Below are 20,170 nucleotides of genomic sequence, written 5' to 3'. Positions count from 1 at the left end.
TGTTTTGGTATTCAAATTTTGGAAAAAACAGCCTAGTTTTTGGTAATCAAATTTCAAAATTATCACAAAGAATAATTTAATAAAATAATTTTCCATTGAATAAAAAGAACTACTAATCATTGCACAGTTGCAATACAAATATTTTTACCAAAAGTAATGAGTAAAAATAATTTCTTTTAATGAATTTTCAAATTTCATGGTTCTAATAGAACTCATACAATCATAAATGAAAAAAAAAGAGGTAAAAATATATAGAGAGAAAAAAATTTCTTCCCAAATTCTTTCATTCATTTATAGATTATCTGTTAGTAATGATTCAACCCAAATATCATCTAAAAATTAATTTGATAATGAATGTGGAATATAAAATTTTTTGTAGAAAACATTTTCAACTAAGTTGCTGTCAAATTTTGTTCATGTAAAGCAAAATATAATAAATAAAAACAGTGCTTTCATACAATAAATAAAAACATTGTTCTAAAATAGTAGAAAAATAAGGTAGCTCACAAACATTGCATTGTGCGCTACAATAACAAGGTACCAAGTTCAAAAGAGAAAATCTTTCATCTTTAACAAAAATTAAACTAATTTTTGTACTTATAGATTAGTGCATTTATAGAAACGAGTCATTGAAAATAGAAATACACAAAAATACTTTGAAAAAAATTTTTGAGCATTTTATGGTAAATGGGCTCCTTTTAATCTGAACTAATACTTTTGCAATGATAAATATATTAATTTTTAAAAATAGGAAACAATTAAGTATATTTTATAGCAATCTATTAATAAGAGAAACAATTATAAAATAGCATTCTAACACATTATTTATATTACAAAAAATGTATGAAATTAAGTCTTAGATTTAAGTCTAATTTTCCCTGAGAAACATAGTACAGATAAAAATTTACAAATGATTTATGGTTTAAATAAACATACATTAGTACTTCAAGTGTTTTAGACCAATGTTTCCTGATTCGTAGTAATTAAAATACTTTGCTCCAGATTCATAGTAATTAAAATACTTTGCTATCAACAAAAATGATTTATTATGATTTGATAAATTAAATTTTTATTAGAATAAATGAGTTTATTTTCTTTTATAGAAAAAATTGCATGTAGAATCTGTTGGTTTTGCTATAAAAACTGATGGGAAACATTGGTTTAAACATTATGACAACATTGATAAAGAAAAGAAGAAATTAGAATATAAATCAACAGATTTTCACTGAATAAAAGATGTAAAATAATTCCAAGAGCTTTAAAAAAAACTAATCTTTATATTAAAAAAATTTAATTTTTTACTATACAACTGCTTCACATTTTAAGTACTGAAACGCCCATAATAAAATATGGAAATTAAATTGAAAACAATTCGCATGAAGTAGTTATACTACATAAAAACAATTAAAATAAATAGCCAAATATAAAAACAATAGTTTATTAGTATTTTATACTTAGTTTCAACTACAAGTGCTATTTTAAAATGCGGGTGAATGTTACACATTTTTGTGAAAAACAGGTGCAATAACTTTGTAAAATTGTAGTATTTTCATACATTTTGTGAAAAAAAAAACACAAAATATCTTATTAGAATATAAATAGCACAAAAACAATCACCGGAGAGAATACCAGAAAAGATTAAAGATAATAATAATAATAATAGGTTGATAAAAACATTCCTCAAATTGTAACATGTTTCACATTATAATAACAGTACAAAGATAAAAAATACTCAATATTTGGTGCAAAATATAATACTGTGTAATTCATCTTAGATGCACAGTTAAAATTGAGCATAAAAAGTTAGTAATACATAAATCTGTAATTCATTTTTAAGTATTCTTCACACAAAATTTGACATAAATCAAAACTAAGAACAAATTGTGACACATAACATATTAAGTACTTAACATAAAAACATAACTCATAAATTAGAATATATAATACTATTATTTTAAACTGATTTAAAAAAAATAAATTTCGGGGGCTGACCAAATAAAAATTTTATTATTATGTGGTTAATAATAAAACGATTAATTATACTTTTGAACGGGATAAAAGGATGTAGCAAAAATATTCCATAAAATAGCAAAAAGCATAAGAAGAACGAAGACTGCAAATAAAACCCAACCTAATATTTTTTCCCACTTGTGTACTCTCAGATTTCTTAAACAGACAAGTCCAATCATTAATCCAGCAAGAGCTCCAGCAAAATGGGCAGCATAACTTGTTCTGTTCTTCTCATTCTCTACATACCTTGAGTAAAGGGCAACACCAATGTCAGTTCCACCAAAAATCAGTAATCCAATAAGCCGAATCCAGCCAAAGGTCATTTCTTTGAAATTCTGAAATGAACAAAACAAATGGTAATTTTTTTTATCATTGAAACATTTCATTCATCCATGGATCAAATATACAGATCAAAGTCAGTAAACAATAAACGTAATTTTTTTTTTTGCTGTCAATTGTAACTCGAATTAAATTATGGTAATCACAACATAAAATGCTTAAATATTTAATTTCTTAAAATAAAAATTTAAAAAAAGCTTAAGTAATACGAAATTACAAGAGTAATTCTTTGCGATGAAATCAAATTTCCATAAAAACAACATTTAAAATCACAAATGGTAAAATTTTATTAAAACTCTAGATGCGTTTTGGTGTTACAATGGTACACCTCCATGGGTAGGATAAAATACAGGAATGGTAAAAACGGAGATGATTAAAATCTGATCGAGGTTATGTCATTTTTAAGAGATAAATATATAGTTAAATGAGAAAAAAGCTTAAGATTAATGATTTGCAAATATAAGGTCATTAACAATAGAGTTTTTGATAATGTAATGATTTTACTGCTTTATCATATATGCCTAATAGTAGGAAATAAATTTTTTAAAAAGTATTTTAGCTCTTTTAAGCGCATATTTATCTCTTTGGAAAAAACGTAACCCCAGTCAGATATTAATCATCCTTGTTATCACCAATCATGTCACTACAAGTAACATTTTCTCAATTAAAAACTGAATGATTTGGATTCTACAAAATTAGTAATATTTTTTTGCTGTATTTCAATAAATTATATAGATAGCAAAGAAATTTAATCTACTTTAAAATTACTTTAAGATTTTGTATGAATTTTAAACAATTATATTTTAGTTTTGAAAATATATATAAGTAAATAAACACAAACAATGTTTATTAAAAATATTGTGATGATCAGGGCTCTAAGAATTTGAAAAATATTAGCAGCCAACAAAAATTTCAAGTAACTAGCAAAAAATTAACAGTTTTGCCTTTTTCAGTTTTTTTTTTTTTTTTTTTTCCTTTTCAAATTTAAAGTTTTGTTGAATACATCTATGCGTAAAAATTAAACAGTTAGTATGACATAATTTATTTTAAAAATAAATATCAAAAGAATAAAAATCTATGTGAAATTTCACAGTATTATCTTTTTATATTTAAATATATATGTAATTTAGAATGTCTCATACAAGTCCTTCTATATTAAGTCATAGCTTAAAATAGATCTGAGCCTGGTGGCTGAGTGGTAGCGCTTTACGCTCCCGTGCCACAGGTCCTGGGCTCGATCCTCGGGTCGGGCAAGGTTCACTCAGTCTTTCATCTCTTCAGTAGGTTGATAAATGAGTACCAAGCATGCTTAGGAACTAAACACTGGGAGTTTTGCGTTTGGCTGACCACCTGGCCAGAACATCTGCTCCTGTGCTCCAGAGTCCAAGGTCAAGAAAAATGAGATGGGCACAGTAGGCCTCTATGAGCTGTCGCGCCACTGAGTTTAGTTTAGTTAAAATAGATTTAGAAAGTAGAAATCGTTTTTTCACAAAAAACTATAAAAAACCAAAATTTTAATTAAAAAATTATTTTCTGAAGTTAAGGGATAATAGTTCATTGAAATATACTTAGTAAGTAAATCACAAAAAATCCCTGTAGCCTGTATGGTGTTATATGTTAAAACAAATCAAGATGGATACATTTTCCCTTTGGGAGACATCCGATTACGTTAAATATTTTCTTGCAATCAATTCTCTTTCAGAATTTCTAAAAAATAGGAATGTACCAATTTTGCCTGCCTTTTTAATGATGCAACTGCTAGTAAAACTACAGCTCAAATGACCAAACCTCAAGACCCTGACTGGGGAAATCTCTTCCTTGAAGAATTTGCACTAAGATGTTGCATAAAAAATTAAAAGAAGCCAATTTGTATGTCATCTATGGAAATTACTTGTTTTCTTTACAAATAGGATCCCATAAATCTAGACATATATCATCTGAGAAATTGCAGTTACGTGTAATAACGTTCATCAGAACGTGGAGCCAAGTCTGTAGGAAACAAACTTTTGGAGGAAAAATCAGAAATCATGAACTTTCCACAAGAGTTTGTAATAAATCAAAAATTTTTACATTTTGATTAATATAAAGTGCTATAAATATGAAGTGTTATTTTCAAAACTATTTTAACTATTCAGATATAAATTTTGAAAAATTTCATCAAAAATAAAGTTACTTACAATGATAACATTAGCTAAATGAGCAGATATTAAAGCATAGACACCACCAGATGCACCAGCTAAATAAGTCCCAGGATCAACAAGAGAACTTCCTAAAGATCCTAACACAAATAAAATTTTGATTAAAACACACACAGACTATTTTAAATAGCAAAAAAAGTGATATTAATTTTTACTTTAACTCTCTACAGTAAAAAAAAGTTTGACATTTGTATAAATATTCACTTTTTTTCATACACTTTTTTTAAAAATTTTTTTAATCAAAGTTAGATCACAGTAAAATTAAAGCAACTTTACTGTACACTGTGAGTTAGACAAATTGTGAATTTTTTTAAAGCCACTTTTACTAAAATTGTAGTAAGTAATTTCTAAACTTAATGCAATGACTTCTAATATATAATAACTTTTAAAAAACGATGAAGCTCCAAAAGATTCGTAACATAATATACATGGAAAATAAATAAAAGGTACATAATTACGAAATAAAAAATAGGCAAATTTTGAAGGGAAAAAATTATAAACTTCCTTGTAGTAACAAATTTTTGAAATATAAAGAAAAATAATTTACACCTAGAAACACTTAACAAATAAAAAAGATGATGATTAACTTCTCCAGGTTCAGTGTGTGCAAAACAATGAATTATATGCAATGAACTACATAAGTATTCAGTATTTTTAAATTAGTCTTTAACAGGGTGCGTAGCCAAATCTTTGAATCAAAAATAAGCACTTTTTAAAAACTTTTCAAGCACTTTACAAAAGTTTTCAATCACTCAAAAAATTCATATTTAATCAATGATATTATTGAAAAACAAAAACTTTTTATAAACAGTTTTAGGGTTAAAAAAAAACCAAAAAGAAACAGGCGTAAATCGAAACAATCAGTACTTTCCCACATCACCGAGTGAATTCAACTTGACCCTGAACTCAGAACAAAAGTACCCTTACCCCCTACGTCAAAAAAAGTGTTAGAAGTAAAATAAAATAAACAAGAACAAAATTAAAATAAATTAAAAAGAAAAACATTTCATAAGGATCTGATACTCTCTATCCGAATTGGAGCACTCAGGATTCGGTTTCAAGTGTGCGCGCATTCGCAAGTCATAACGTGGGTACGACATGAAGTCCGTCTCAATGATTACATAGCAAACTCCCCATTTTTTGTGAAATGCATGGGATCCACCAGGTATCACTGAAGGGAAGAAAAAAATTTGTTCGGAAAAAAAGCACTTTTTAAAAACGCCAGCTGAAAAAAGCACCTTTAAAAGCTTTTAAAAACGAAATCCACAAAAAAGCACTTTTAAGTACTTATCACAAACGCTACGCACCCTGTTTAAGGTAAATAATATGAATTAATTTACTTGTTTTATCTTTAAAAATGAAAAGATTCAATTCATTAAGACATAGTAAATTAACCTTATATTAGGCCAAAATAGAATGATTTTTTTTATTAATATTTGTAACATATTTCAAGTAATTTTCGAATTTGTTTTTATTATTACCTTATATATTAATTTTCATTAATATAAGGCATTAATAATAGTAGGAGTTAAATCATCTTTCAAAATAAGATATTTTTCATAGCTTCAAATTAAATGTGCAGTTTCGAAATTGACAGGTGCATTTCATATTCACGATACTTACTTCATTAAAGATATGAAAATTTATGGATCTGTAACTGTTTTAAAAGTAATTGTTGAAAAAAGAAAGACGCCCGGAGGCTGAGCGGTAGCGCTTTGCGCTGTCGTGCCACAGGCTCTTGGTTCGATCCTCGGGCCGGGCAAGGCTGACTCAGCCTTTCATCCCTTCAGTGGGTCGATAAATTAGTACCAAGCATACTTGGGAACTAAACACTGGGGGTTCCGCCTTCGGCTGACCACCTGACCGGAGCATCTGCTCCTGTACCCAAGAGCCCAAGGTCAAGAAAACTGAGATGGGCACAGTCGGCCTTGGCCCTTTATGGGCTGTCGTGCCGCTGAGTTTAGTTTTTTGAAAAAAGAAAGCATTTTAGTAATTAACACAAAAAAGGTTTTAAAAAAAAGGAATATTTCAAATATAAAATCTATGCAAACAGAACATAAGAAGAGATAAAATACAACACAAAGAAGTTGATTAATAAAATCAGGGTGGAGAGCCAAATCTTTCAACAAAAAATAAGCACCTTTTAAGTACTTTTTAAGCACTAAAAAATATTTTAAGCACCAAATACATTATAAAATGCAAAATAATTTTCAAAGACTAAAATAACTAGTTTCTGACGAAAAAAACTATTTTCTTGATTATATTAATCACCATAAAAAGGTTGAGAGATTTTTCGGTTCGATTTGAGAGAGTGGAAAATGAAGCCTGAATTTGAGAATATCTTGCAAAATGCAGCAGAGTTGTACATGAGAGTGCAAGAATCTTACCGAGCTCAGCTCAGTACATGCAGACCCGCAACTATTTCATCAAAGATGTAAAATGATTGGAGCTTTCATACACTAGGGACCAACTGTACGCCAAAATTCATTGTGTTTGAATGAATTATAAAAACGTCAAATAGAAGAACAATGTGAAAACCACGCTTTTGCATAATACGTGATGAAAATCGACATGGTAAAGAAAAAAAAATCTCATTTTAGAAAACTGAAAATTAAGCACTTTTTAAAAACACTCAATAAAAAAATCACCTTAAAGGGTTTTTAAAAAGCGAAAATCAAAAATAAGCACCTTTAAGCACTTTTTAAAAATGCTATGTACCATGCAAAACTAAATTTTTTAAGTAAATCAATAAGAAAAACTCCATTACCAGCAATCACTCCGCCAACGTACACTAGCATAACTCGCCATCCTTTGTGTACCATTTCAAGTGGAATACCCAAAATTAACTGTATCAGAAGATTAAAAAAGATGTGCACTCCACTGAAAATAAAAATACACAATATTTTAATCAAATAAAAAAATTAATAAACTAAATATGTTCAAATAAAAATAAATACTTATTTATAAACAATATCAATTAATGAATAGCAATCTTTAAGACAAACATTACAGTAACTATGATTGAAAATCTTTATAATAAATAGCATTATACATAAAATTCAGAATTGTTATCAGTTTTAATAACTTCAGCAAGCCATTTACAGCGAAATTTCAAACAAAATTCCTGTTTTGTGGTATTATAGAGTCTGCAAAAGAAAGAAAATAGAACACCCAGAATAACTTTTGATCTAATGATCCAATTTTAATGTACTAAGTCTTAATTTTAATGATTCAAAGGTCCACCGATAGCTAATTAATTAGTGTAGACAATATTTTATATTAGGAAATGAAACACAAAACAGAGCCTTTTCTGAATAAACATACCATTTCCTAATTATTTTGGGAGCCAGGATTTGGATCCCTGACCCTCAAACTGGCTGCAAACTGGGAAATATGGTCCCAGCACTTTGTTGATATTGTGGCTTAGAGCGGTTGAAAATTTGGGCATCTTATATTATTTTGCCTTTTAGCATATTTCGTCAACCTTTTAAGCAAATCCTACCTCAAAACCTTTCAAGCAAAACAAAAAATTTTTGCACACTATTATAAAACTTGCTGAATCAGAAAATTCAATGGAAAAAATAATTTTTAATAACTATTTATTATTTTTCAATATTTTATTTGTATTCCTGACAGTTCAAAGACAAATTTTGTGAGAAAATACACCAAATTGTTAATAGAGCGATGTAGATACTTTTTTTACTTAACTAAACCTATTTTACAATTTAATAAATAACTAAAAAGAAAAGCATAAAAGCTTCATTTAAAAAAATAAAAAAATTAGATAAAAAATATCCTTGATTACTCAAAACAATATTTTTAAAATGCTGAACATACTTGAATTTTTATTTGTTTTTTAATGTTCATCAAAGAAAAACAAAACAGGAAAACTATAAAATCTAATGATTGAAACTTTATATAAAAAAGAAAGAATAAGAGTTTTTTAAAATTCATTTTCATTCTTTTTTGATTAAAAATGATACTTTTACCTGCTTTTATGGTCAATTTTAAATAAGCTTTAGTAAATAAAGCTTTTGTTCTTCGAAAAAAAACTTTAAAAAGTACTATTTTTAAGTACTTTAAAAAGACCTGATTAAAGTCTAAAAATATTAAAAATAACAATTTATTTTCAGATGAAAGTTCATATCTAAAGAGCTGCTCTACAAAAACATATTTCCTTATGATTATTCAAATGAAAAATATTTGATTTCACTATAACAAATTAATTTTTCACAATTAACTCTGGTGTGAAATGAAAAGACAATGTATATCAACAGGGAATGGTTAGTTAACTTTTACACTTTACTCTGATAAAGAAGCAAAAAATGTATGTCATTCATACTTGCTAAAGTTATGAAACACTAAAATTTTTTAATGTCAGTTTGAAATGGTGCAATAGTTGAGAAACTTGTAGTACATGTCAATTTTTTATTTTGATCAATTAAATGACTCCCAGATGTATATGAAACAAAAAGAATCTTAAATGTTAAACTACTCTTCAAAATTTTAAAAAATTATAATACCCAGCATGTATTAGCATGTAAGTGAGGTATCGCCATGCTTCATATCTTCTGTAAGGATTATAGATTAGAGGACTTTCAATAGGTACAGGTCGTGATGCACTTAACTCTTGATACTGGACACAATAGTAAATAAAAACACCTATCTGAAAGGTAGATAATGATTAAACGATTTTTAAAAGTCACTCAGAAATAAGATTAATAAAGCAATAATAATTTAAAATGTCTAATTTTTTTTGAATTATTATTTGCTTCTTTGTCAATACAAAATATTGAATAGCAAGTTTCATTCATTTAGAAATAACTGACAGTATCATATAATAAGGATTTAGATTAGGATTTTCTATAGAAACAAAACCTAATACACTAAATTAAAATCCTAAAAATATGCTAAACACATACCAAGTTTTTGCAGAATTTGTCCTTATGCTAATATTTTATGTCTTACTAAATTTCAAAATAGTGCAGCTGAGATAGCTCTAAAATTGACAAAATCCACACATACAAAAAAAATTTTCAAATCTATGTTATACTTGTAGAGTAATTGTAAAAATAATACTATGTTTCTAGAGCAACTTGTTACTAACTAAACAACAATCACAAAAAAAAGAGTAGAATGACAAGTTCTAGGAAAGGCTTTGACCCACAAAGCACTGTCATGCTCATAGAAGAAGTTTGTAGGGCCATCATAATTAAAATAAAACAAACTTGAAATAATATGTATAGCCTAAAAATGGATTTTTTAATTATTAGGCAATTTAATCTTTCAATGAGATAAGGGAACTACAATTGATATTGCTCTGAAAATTATAATTAAAAACCTATTTTGTAACATAAATTAAAAATTTTATTCCTACAGTATCATGGTAAAAATGAGTACATTTTATGGATAATAATGGTAAAATTATTAAATGCAAATTATATGTGATTAAAAATAATGTTTAAAAGTAGTAACACTAAAATGATATAGGAAAAATTTATCAACAATAATACCTCTACTAAACTAATTAAGAGAAGAAATATAGGTGGAGGATAACAATTATATTCTTCGAAGTAGCGTCGAACAGTTATTGCTTGTTGAGATCTTGGTACAACAGTTAGGGCAGCAAATCGCACAAATCTTTGAAATCTTGGACGTGCTTCTCCTAATTCTCGAGCATATATCTACAATATTTATGCATATTATAAAACAAGTTAAATGCTATTCAAATGCAAAAAGAGTAAAAAACAATTAAACAAAATATCAGAATATGCAAACAAAATATCAGAATAAGCACTACATTTCACTTGGAAAATAATTTATTTAATTAATAAATAGGAACACTAATGTGGAATCCTGGTAGTGCAATTTACTGAGTCAATCTATCGCACAATCTTGATGAATTCAAATTGTCTGTGATCTCAGTGCAGTCACTAAAGTACAGGGTGTCTATAAAAGAACTCTGGGGTTTTAAAAATTCATATCTCACTAACTATAAAAGATAACAAAATTTAGTCGATTTCTCTGAAAAGAGTAGCTCAAAAAGTTTTACTCATACCAATTGGGAATGTTTGTATCAACTGTTGGCGGCGCTGCAGGGCGTTGACCTTGAAATGGATTTGGATTTTTTCTTTTGGATTCCGTTGGATTTTTTCTTCCGGGAGCATATCAAGAATCTTGTGTATGCAGAGAAAATTCATGATGTTCAACATCTGAGGGAACGAATAGTCAATTGTGTGACAACCATCCCCCCAGACATGCTCGCCAGGACATGGGAAGAGGTAGAATACCGTTTAGACGTCTGCCGTGCCACTAACGGGGCTCATACAGAACTTTACTAAGTGTTAAAAAAAACTTGAAAATGTAAGCTTTTCAGTCATGTATAAAACATGTATGTATGTTTTTTATTTCATTAAAATATTTTGCCTCAAAACCCCGGAGTTCTTTTATAGACGCCCTGTATTACTATAATAAATAGGCTTAGACAAACACACATAAAATAAAATTTCTATATGTAAGTATCCAGGAAAAGTTTTGGTGCTTGAAGAAATTACTATTTGTTGAAGAGGTTCAATGAATTAGCTATAAGTTAAAGAAGAATTAGATTAATGTATTTTCAGTTGTCCATATTTCATTTCAGTATGATGTGGGCAAGAGTCATGTAGATATTAATCAATAGGAACTGCTTTAATGAATAATTAAATTTGATAAATAACAAAAATATTTTATTTCAGAAATAAGGAATCATATGGAGCTCCAAAGTAAAAAAGATTTTATTCTTGGGCACATATAAATTAATAAATTTAGAAAATAGGTCGGACTGGCTATAGGGCTAAGCCTAAGAGGAGACCTCTGTCCACCAAGAAATCGAAAATGCAAGCGTCAATGTATAAGTTAAAATAGTTTTCGCCAAAAAAAGTTAAGGAATGCATGTATTGGCTACTAATCGATTAAATTTAATATCGCAAGAACCTTTTCCTCAGTATTATGCATACAAATGTGTTGGCAGAAAAGAAAGTGTGAGAAATAATAGCGGATATTATTGAAATTAAAACATTTGGCAGCCATATAACGGTTTTTGAATTCTATGCTATTCTATTAGGCAGATGTAGCAAGAATCTCTAAAAATAAATTTTATTCTGCACTCAATTCAAAGTTGTGGTATAAAAAGATTATATATAATATTAATGATTTTATTTAATCGAAAAATGATTTTAAAGATAATAATTTTGCTCTTAAATGTTACAAAACATGTTATGCATATTTCAGCATGACAGTAAGGATAATGAATATTATGCACACAAAAAAATTTTTTACTTATAATTTCTATTAGTTAGTTGCACAATAGTTTGAAGAAAATGGAATATCCCATTACAGCATTACATGCTAGTATACAATGCGAGTCTTATTCATCGTGATAAATGTTCATCAGAATTTTGTTCACAATTTATTAACTAAGTTTATGCATCTTATTTTCTTATATTTGAACAATAACTTTTTTGATATCCTATCATGCTGCATATCCAGTGCTTTCAAAAGCTTTTAACTTATACATTAAAGTCCTTTGAAAACACTCAATACGTATAGATAAGTTAGGATCAGATTTAGCACACATTTAAATGTTCATTTTAAGAAAAATCTAATAAAATATATTAAATCTATAACATTGCATTATTGATAAATTTATTAGTGTTTTATATTTTTTAAGAATACTTCCACGAACACTTTTTTTATACACATTTCATAAGAAAAAATTATAATCTCAGATTATCTGCATTTTTAGATTACTAGGTTTTATTGTAGGCCTTTGGTTAGAATTATACAATAAATACTTTTGATGTTTACTTATTGTTAATCATTTATGATTTTATTAACTAAAAATAAAATAAAAGACTCACCATTCTAAGAAACTCATCATAGCTTAGACGACCATCACTGTTGATATCAGCCCATTCTAAAACTTCATTAATAACTTCATCTGGAAAATCAGCTCTGAACTCATCACTTGATTTCAAAACAGTTTTAAAATACACTAGAGGAATGTACCCATCCTTATCTAAATCATACTAAAAAATAAAACTCAATTAACTGAAAAAATTTGTGAGTAAAAAATTTTAAACAAGGATTATTAAGGTATGCAAAGAAAAATAAATTAGATTATGAATAAATATGATGGTGAAAAAGGTTTTTTTTTTGTCAGTTTTAAATAATTGTAAATGTATATATATAAATGCCAGTTTTAAATGATTGTAAAACACGCTAACTTTGTTGATTTAAAAATTTAATTGCTATTTTAAAGTGAAAATAGACAGTTTCAACCCTTAGAAAAAATACATATCTGATCAGATTTACGAGTCAAGAACAAATTATAACAAAGCACAAATTGAGTTATTAATAAAATATAAAATCTCTACAAATTAAATAAACTCAGCACAATGAAAATAAATATATTATGATCTTATAAAATCTAAAAATGACTAAAAAATATTGCAATTGTATTTTATACACATAAAAGTTTTCAAGTTAAAAAATAATAATTCTATAATTTAAATTGTTATTCTTTAATAAAAATTAATACAACACTTTGAAACTGTAAACTAATAATTGCACTGCTTTTCAATTTTTAAAAGTGTTTAACATTTCTTTTATTTCCTCTTTTTGAAATAATTTGCTTCAATTAATGCAATAGCAAGTTTTTAATTTGTTATAAACTTAAGTAATTCTGAAGAAATAGTCTTTATGTATACATTAATTATAAATTTTTTTTCTCAAATGATCTTACCTCCTTATAAAAACATAATATATATATTTATATAATACACCAGTAGTACTCAACCTATGGCTCATGGGCGAAAAGTGTCCCACAAAATACTATAACCAGGTCCCTGAACTATCTAATACAGTACAGAACCTGTTATCCGGAAATCAGAAAACCGGAAAACCAAAAAACCAGAACGAAATTTGATAAATTTTCCCACTATTTTTAAAAAAAAAAAATGTTTTTCTTCATAAGATTTTATGATTTTTTTTTCTTTTTTGAAAGATGTTTACCTTACCATTATGTTGGAAATAATCATTAGTGTATTACTTCATCGTTTTTTCCTCTTTTTAAGATTATTTCCAAATATTTTTTTTTTTTAGTTGGGTTTAACAATAAAAAAAAATGGCTTTTTGTAGCGATTCAGAAAACCGGAAAAATCAGTTATCCGGAATAGCAATGGTCCCGATCTTTCCGGATAATTGGTTCTCTACTGTATATTAATAAGAATACAAAAGGGAAAAAAAGTAGCTTAATTTTTTCTTTTAAAGCAATGTTCTGTGACAGAAAATTACTGATCTAGTTCATAACCTTTATCATAGTATCAGAATGTAACTAATTCATTATAAAAGTTCAATTCATATCAATGGGTTCAGTATTTGCAATGAAATGTAATTACTTAAGTTTGTGAGCAAATAAACTAAGAAAGAAAAAAATCAAAGATGATAAGGTGAGTAAAAAATATATATATATAATTTCAAATTTCCAACAACAATCATCACATATATATTTTACCGCATTAGTAACAAAGTTTATATTCTAAATAATAGTTAAATTTTAAGACAAAAGCAATATCTTTTTTTTAATATTTTTATAAATCTAACATAATTTGACTTGTAATCTAATAAGTATATTTGCTTAAATTTATTTTATTATTTTAATTATTTTCCCAGGAACAGAAGAATTATATATCAGTAGCTCATTCATACTACCTTTCAAACCAGTAGTCAGAAAAACTACATAATTTTTGTAATTTACTACAGCTATTTTATTACAAATGTAGTTCACTATAGCTACTTCATTTTAAATCTAAAAATAACAAAATGCTTTTGAAATGTAGTAACTATTTCACTACTCTAAGGAACCAAAGTTTACGGGAGAACTTCAAAACGGCTTTGAATAAAAAATTAGCTTACATAAAATATAATGGAATTATTAAGAAATATTAATTTATATTTACTCAAGACAGATTTCTATTTCAAAACCTTTTTAATGAATTTGCTCATTTAACCTTTAATGCCTTTTTCGACAGCGAATATTTAAGTTAAAAAATGCGAAATTAGCAAATACTTGCAATTTTTTAATTGCTTAATGCTCTTATATTTCCTCTAAGAAATTAAAAACATCAAAAATATGTTCCCTTTCTTTAAAATAACATCAATGTTTCACGAGTGTACACTTTTATGAGTAAGTGCTACAAAAGTGATTAATTAATTATCTACTTTTGATAGGGCTAGTTTAAATATTAGTTATATTTGATTCTAGATACGTAATTCCTGTTAACACTCAACTGCGGTCACAGGGTCATTTTCATTAATGGACACGCGAAGGTTGACACCCATCAAATTCGCAAAATTAGTTGCAATAAGAGTTGTGTTCCCCTATTAAACTAACATTAAAAGTAGTTGCCAGGAATCATTACAAATTACTATTTTTTTGTATAGCACTACTCACTATGCTACTTTTTTTAAAAAGTAGCACACTACGTACAAACTATGAAAAAAGGCAGCGACTACTACTTATAGTGCGCTAGTTCAGACCACTGTTTCAAACAGAGCCTTAATACTACTTGCAGATTATAATTAGAATGCTATGTTAGTGTTTGCTCCCAGACACTGTTTTATTTTGTGGCCAACTACCTAAAAATGGTTGGGCATTCATGAATTACATTAAAAGTATTATATTACTGAACATCCCTGTATTACATTACTGAAAATCATTTCTTGAATGTAAAGGGAATGTTCTATTAAGAAAACTTCAAAACATACTCTAAAAATATTTTATAACAGTATCATAAATAACAGTTTATCATTAAAAAAAATTAGTTACTTCTATTTATAAAACTTTTACATTTAAAATTTAAAAGGTATCATCTAAAATAAAAACAACTCAGTTCTAGAAACTGCAAGAATATTAACATAATAAAAACAAAATTCAACGAGTAGAAACCGATTATTTATGTTACGTTTTAAGTACTTATATTATGCATAATAGCATTTTTCGTCAAGAAATAGAAGATTTTACAGCAAGCAATTTCTCACAGTCACTTAGTTTAAACGTATAATGCATATAGAAACAAGACAATTAAGAGAACATTTTAGTCACACGAAATTTCAAAATGAAACGTTTTACTTACTTTATCAAACACAGGCTTCCAGTACTGAAAAAGAAAACGCAATCAATATATTTTAAAGTTTGAAAAACAAAATTAAAATAGAAAAAAATAAATTAACATACCCTATCCATTTCAACAGAATCCCACTCTAAACTAGAACCACGAGAATACATTTTCTGTACTCTTCTTTCTGACATTTTGACTAGAATTAAATGTCAATAATTGATTGTGATTAGGTTCAAATGTGTTCTCTAACCTTTTAAAATAGATACGAGATATTGTTATGTATCGTCTAAATTAGATATGACCCAAAGAAATAATCAGGCATGACTCACTTCCTCAGGTCATTTTTATTTGTTGACATGGTGACATATTTGACAACATTAACAGCAAAGGTTACAGTTAAATGAGAAAAGGATGCATGATTTGATTCAGTTTCTACATCTGAGAAATTGGCGATCAAAATGGGCTACAGGTGGCGTAAAGCAGAACTCTCTTCCTATGGCAACACTTCACAAGCCTTCATTATTAGCGTATAGAGGGTCATAGAAGAAGGAAGTACGTTAGTTCCTGTCTCGATTTTCATATAGATTAAAATCTTTTTAATTGGAAAACAATATGGAACTTAAAACTGCATTAAACATAGTTCTAAAAGAAAGCATCATAGAAATATTTCTATTAATTAGGGCAGGGAGAAGGGCCAAAGGCATGGAACTGGAACAGCTCTTCAGATGGCGTATTCGAGCATTGCGATCATCTATTCTACATTCTACAGGAATCTAATTGACTGACCACTGTCGCAGAAAAGGGGGCTCATTTTACGTTTGTTCTCGTTCTTAGAGAAACTAAAAAAATAGCTTTTTAACTCTAAGACGGATTTATTTATTTTCAAAATGGTTTTATCATTTCATTCAACATTAATTATTCTTAAATTGTTTATTATTTTGATTTGATTAATTTGAGAATTAATAATAATCAAAGTATTTAAATCTAAAAATTTTTGCTATGCAGTCATATGAAAGAGATTCATTTATATTAATTATTCATTTAAAAATAAATTTTAAATTTCTCTTGAAATCAAATAATGTTTGATAAATTTTCTTAAACTGATTCGCTGATTTGTAATCTAATAATAAAAACAAATATTGCAATTAAAAATTACTTTTTCTCCCCTTTAAGGTATTTTGATCACAAAAGAGCTAAAAAGTTTCAAATTTTCTTTTCACTCAAAAAACAAGGGACTTAACTCGATTTCAAACTCTTAAAAAGTTGTATTTTTATCTCAATTAGAAATTCACATGTAACTTCGTAATAACCCCCATACTGAACTTCAAGTAATATGGATTTTTTTTTTACCGTGAAAGCATGATAAATAAATATTATTAGTTATGCTGTCACTTCATCATTTATGAATAATTAAGCTTTGTTAATTTTTATAATTAACAATAATTATATATGCTAAATTTTTAAATTTGAAATAATAGTTACTTTTAATCTTTTTTAAAATATGTACTTAAAATCAGTTAATAATTAAAGTTAGGCTGCATAATATAATAAAAAATTATATTTCTTATTCGTAAATTATAGATCTCATAAATTATATTTCTGAATTTTTTCTCTGAATTCAGCTTTGTTTATGAGTCATAATTTTTGTTTTTATATTTGTTACGTTTATAAATTGTGTTATTTGCTATATTTTTTCATTTTGTAATAATTATTAATTTTCATATTTTTAAAATATGTATTTATAATAGCAATTAATACAGAATAATTAAAAAAAATGCAACGGCAAGTTTTATGTGGTGAAAAATTATAATAAAAATAGTTATAAAATTTAAATTTTAATTTTTGAAATTAAATTTAGGTGTCTACAATTTTTTACCTCCAAAAGCTTGTAGCTAAGTAAAAAATTTAGAGAATTCGTAACTTAAAATGATTCAAACAATTTAAGTAAGCATACCTAAATTCCAATGAGGTGAAGCGGGTTCGAATCCCAGCTGATGGCTAGTCGATGCAAATTCCACACCCACCTCTCATCGACTACTGTATACTACTCGATATTTTTGTACTACATCGACTGTGTACGTAAAATATCCCCAGTTGTAGATGGATCATGGGTAAGGGTTCCTCTGCCGTCTGTCTAACGTGTAAAGTGGTTTAACTAATAGAGACTGAGAAACAAGATAATAAGTAAAAGGAAATAAGAAGCACAATACGAATTCCGCACTGATCTCGTGTGCTGACTAGGACTGGGCTATAAATCGATATATCGCGACATATCGATTTAACGCCTATATCGGCAAACCGATACAGCGANAAATATCCTCAGTGGTAGACGGATCATGGCTTAGAGACACCTTTGCTGTCAGGTTAACCATGGGAGGTTTTCGTGTTTCTCCTCTCCATGTACGCAAATGAGGGTTAGTTTCATCAAGAAGTCCTCCACAAATGTAAAATTTCTCTCAATACTTTATCGAGAAGTTCTCTTGTCTTCTGAATTGGGTTCAAAATAGCAAGGTTACGGAATTGAACATCAACATTTCTAAACCTAAATTTGGTCGGCTGTTCAGCGATGGTTATGAAAAAAAACTTTCAAAAAAAACTTACCTAACAGTTAGAACATTAAGATAACATTAAGTTTGATACCAGCATGTGGAGGATTAAAACAGGAGTCTTAAAATCATTTTAATAAATATTCAACCAAATACACATTACACACAACAATTTAAATTTTTTAAGGAAATTTTAATTCTTCAAAATTTTAAATTTTTTTAAGTTTTGAAGAATATTTTCCTGCCCATCTTAAAGTTCATAAGACTTTAACGAAGGGCTAGCAAACAAATTTTTCGATAACAAGGAATGTAAATTCTTGTAATAGAAAAATTGGACTTTATTATATTAATCAACTTCATTTTATTTAACTTAAATTTAATTTTCAAAATTTTAATTTTACTTTATTCAAAACTTAACTTTATTAAATTTTGCTTTCTTAAATTTAGCTTTCATATATTTTAATTAACTGTAACTAGATTAATTAAATTCAATTTCGTCACTGCCTTGCAGTGCAAATTTTTTTTCCCGAAGCCGACAAACGACCGAAAAAAACCGAACAATAAAACCGAAAACATTTCTCCATGAATGGCAAAGGAGGGACATGGAAGAGAAATTACAATTAAAATAACACCTTGCTTACATACTTTGTTCTACCAGTATAAAAGAGGGAAAAATTATGAAATATATATATATATATATAAAAATTTATATATATATATTTAGTAAAAAATGTATTAAGACAAAAATGTATTATTAGTGAGTCCAAAAAGAAAATTGAAAAACGTAATAACAAAATCCAACACCTTTTTATTTAAAATGTATTAAACAAATGTAAACAAATATTTTATTCATTTTCTAAACTATTTGTATTAGTTATATCATTTCTTGATTTAATTTCTAATTTCTACCACACCGCAATTGCACTCAAAATAAGAATATTTTAATGGCATTTTTATCGTCACCCTAAACCCTATAGTAAAACAAAAATATAAATTCAACTAATCAATAAATATTAAAAACTGTAACACATAAAACAATATGTATGAAAATAATTTCTCGAACATTTTTTATGCCAATCAAAACCAATTCACTAAAAATAAACATTTCTCAGGAGAAAAAAATTTTCAACAGTAAATACGATCAGTGTATAAAAAATAATAGTTTCAATTAAAACATCAAGTATGAGAAAAAAATTTATAATCATAATCTAATTAATCATTAAAAATCAAAGAAATAAATGTTTTCAAAAAAAAATATTTAAAGGATACAAAGCTGGATAAAGTTCGAATTAATCCAAAACATATCTTGAAAGCCACAACATCAATTTAAAGTTAATAGGAAAGAATTATACATTTTTTTTTCTTTTCGTGAAAATGATTCATAAATTCACGCAGAGCGAAGGAGAAATTGAAGCTTATTTTTCTTTGAGTTCTGAGTAGGAGGCATGGGAATGTCGAACATCTAAGTAGACCATCGTAAACCATTCCGGAGTGTAATAACACTTCATCGACGATTAAATCCAAAGCAGTGGGGAGTCCAAGGGTGGTGAAATATTGAAGCTCAACTCTCTAGTTGCATCCTTCGCCTTCAGAACGTTAGACATAAAATGCAGCATACACAAACGGAAGGTAGTACACGAACGGAAAGTACCACTGGATGTAGGTATCATTTAAACAAATGAAAAGTTTGACGATTAAAGAATTTGCCTTTTGTTGAAGATACTCGATGAATTATTAATTACCATGAGTTGCAGAAAAATTTGACTTTATAAATTTTCAACTGTCCATGCGAATGAGATATTCAATATTTTCGATGCATTTTTTCACCGCTGATTTTTCCGAAGTCCCAGCCGGGCTCCGCTAATCTTAATTTTTGAGATAGAAATGCGTAAATTTCCTCCGCAAGCAACTATGCTGC

At 27.5% G+C, this 20,170-nt stretch overlaps 1 protein-coding gene across 1 annotated transcript; it reads right to left on the bottom strand.

Annotated features, from left to right (window-relative positions):
* Positions 1 to 1,424: 1,424 nt before the first annotated feature.
* LOC107436096 (rhomboid-related protein 2) lies at positions 1,425 to 16,070 on the bottom strand. Its single transcript, XM_016047669.3, has 8 exons — positions 15,823 to 16,070; positions 15,722 to 15,745; positions 12,446 to 12,613; positions 10,061 to 10,231; positions 9,071 to 9,213; positions 7,315 to 7,427; positions 4,527 to 4,627; positions 1,425 to 2,345 (listed from the first exon to the last, which is right to left on the bottom strand). Exons 1-8 carry the CDS (start codon positions 15,895 to 15,897, stop codon positions 2,034 to 2,036), a joined length of 1,107 nt encoding a protein of 368 aa, XP_015903155.1. The 5' UTR covers positions 15,898 to 16,070; the 3' UTR covers positions 1,425 to 2,033.
* Positions 16,071 to 20,170: the final 4,100 nt, after the last annotated feature.

This window comes from Parasteatoda tepidariorum, chromosome 2 (genome assembly GCF_043381705.1).
Source record: "Parasteatoda tepidariorum isolate YZ-2023 chromosome 2, CAS_Ptep_4.0, whole genome shotgun sequence".
NCBI classification, from domain to species: domain Eukaryota; kingdom Metazoa; phylum Arthropoda; class Arachnida; order Araneae; family Theridiidae; genus Parasteatoda; species Parasteatoda tepidariorum.
The sequence above is the reverse complement of the archived record's forward strand: the minus strand, read 5'-3'. Positions and strand labels throughout refer to the sequence as shown.

What these genes read in the sequence shown, in the direction of transcription:
- LOC107436096 (XM_016047669.3), bottom strand. Translation starts at nt 15,897, where the DNA reads ATGTCAGAAAGAAGAGTACAGAAAATGTATTCTCGTGGTTCTAGTTTA. An exon ending in TACATGCTAATACATGCTGG is followed by an intron (nt 7,428 to 9,070) that starts GTATTATAATTT and finishes TTTTATTTTCAG; the next exon opens with TGGAGTGCACATCTTTTTTA. An exon ending in ATTTAGCTAATGTTATCATT is followed by an intron (nt 2,346 to 4,526) that starts GTAAGTAACTTT and finishes TGTTCATTTCAG; the next exon opens with AATTTCAAAGAAATGACCTT.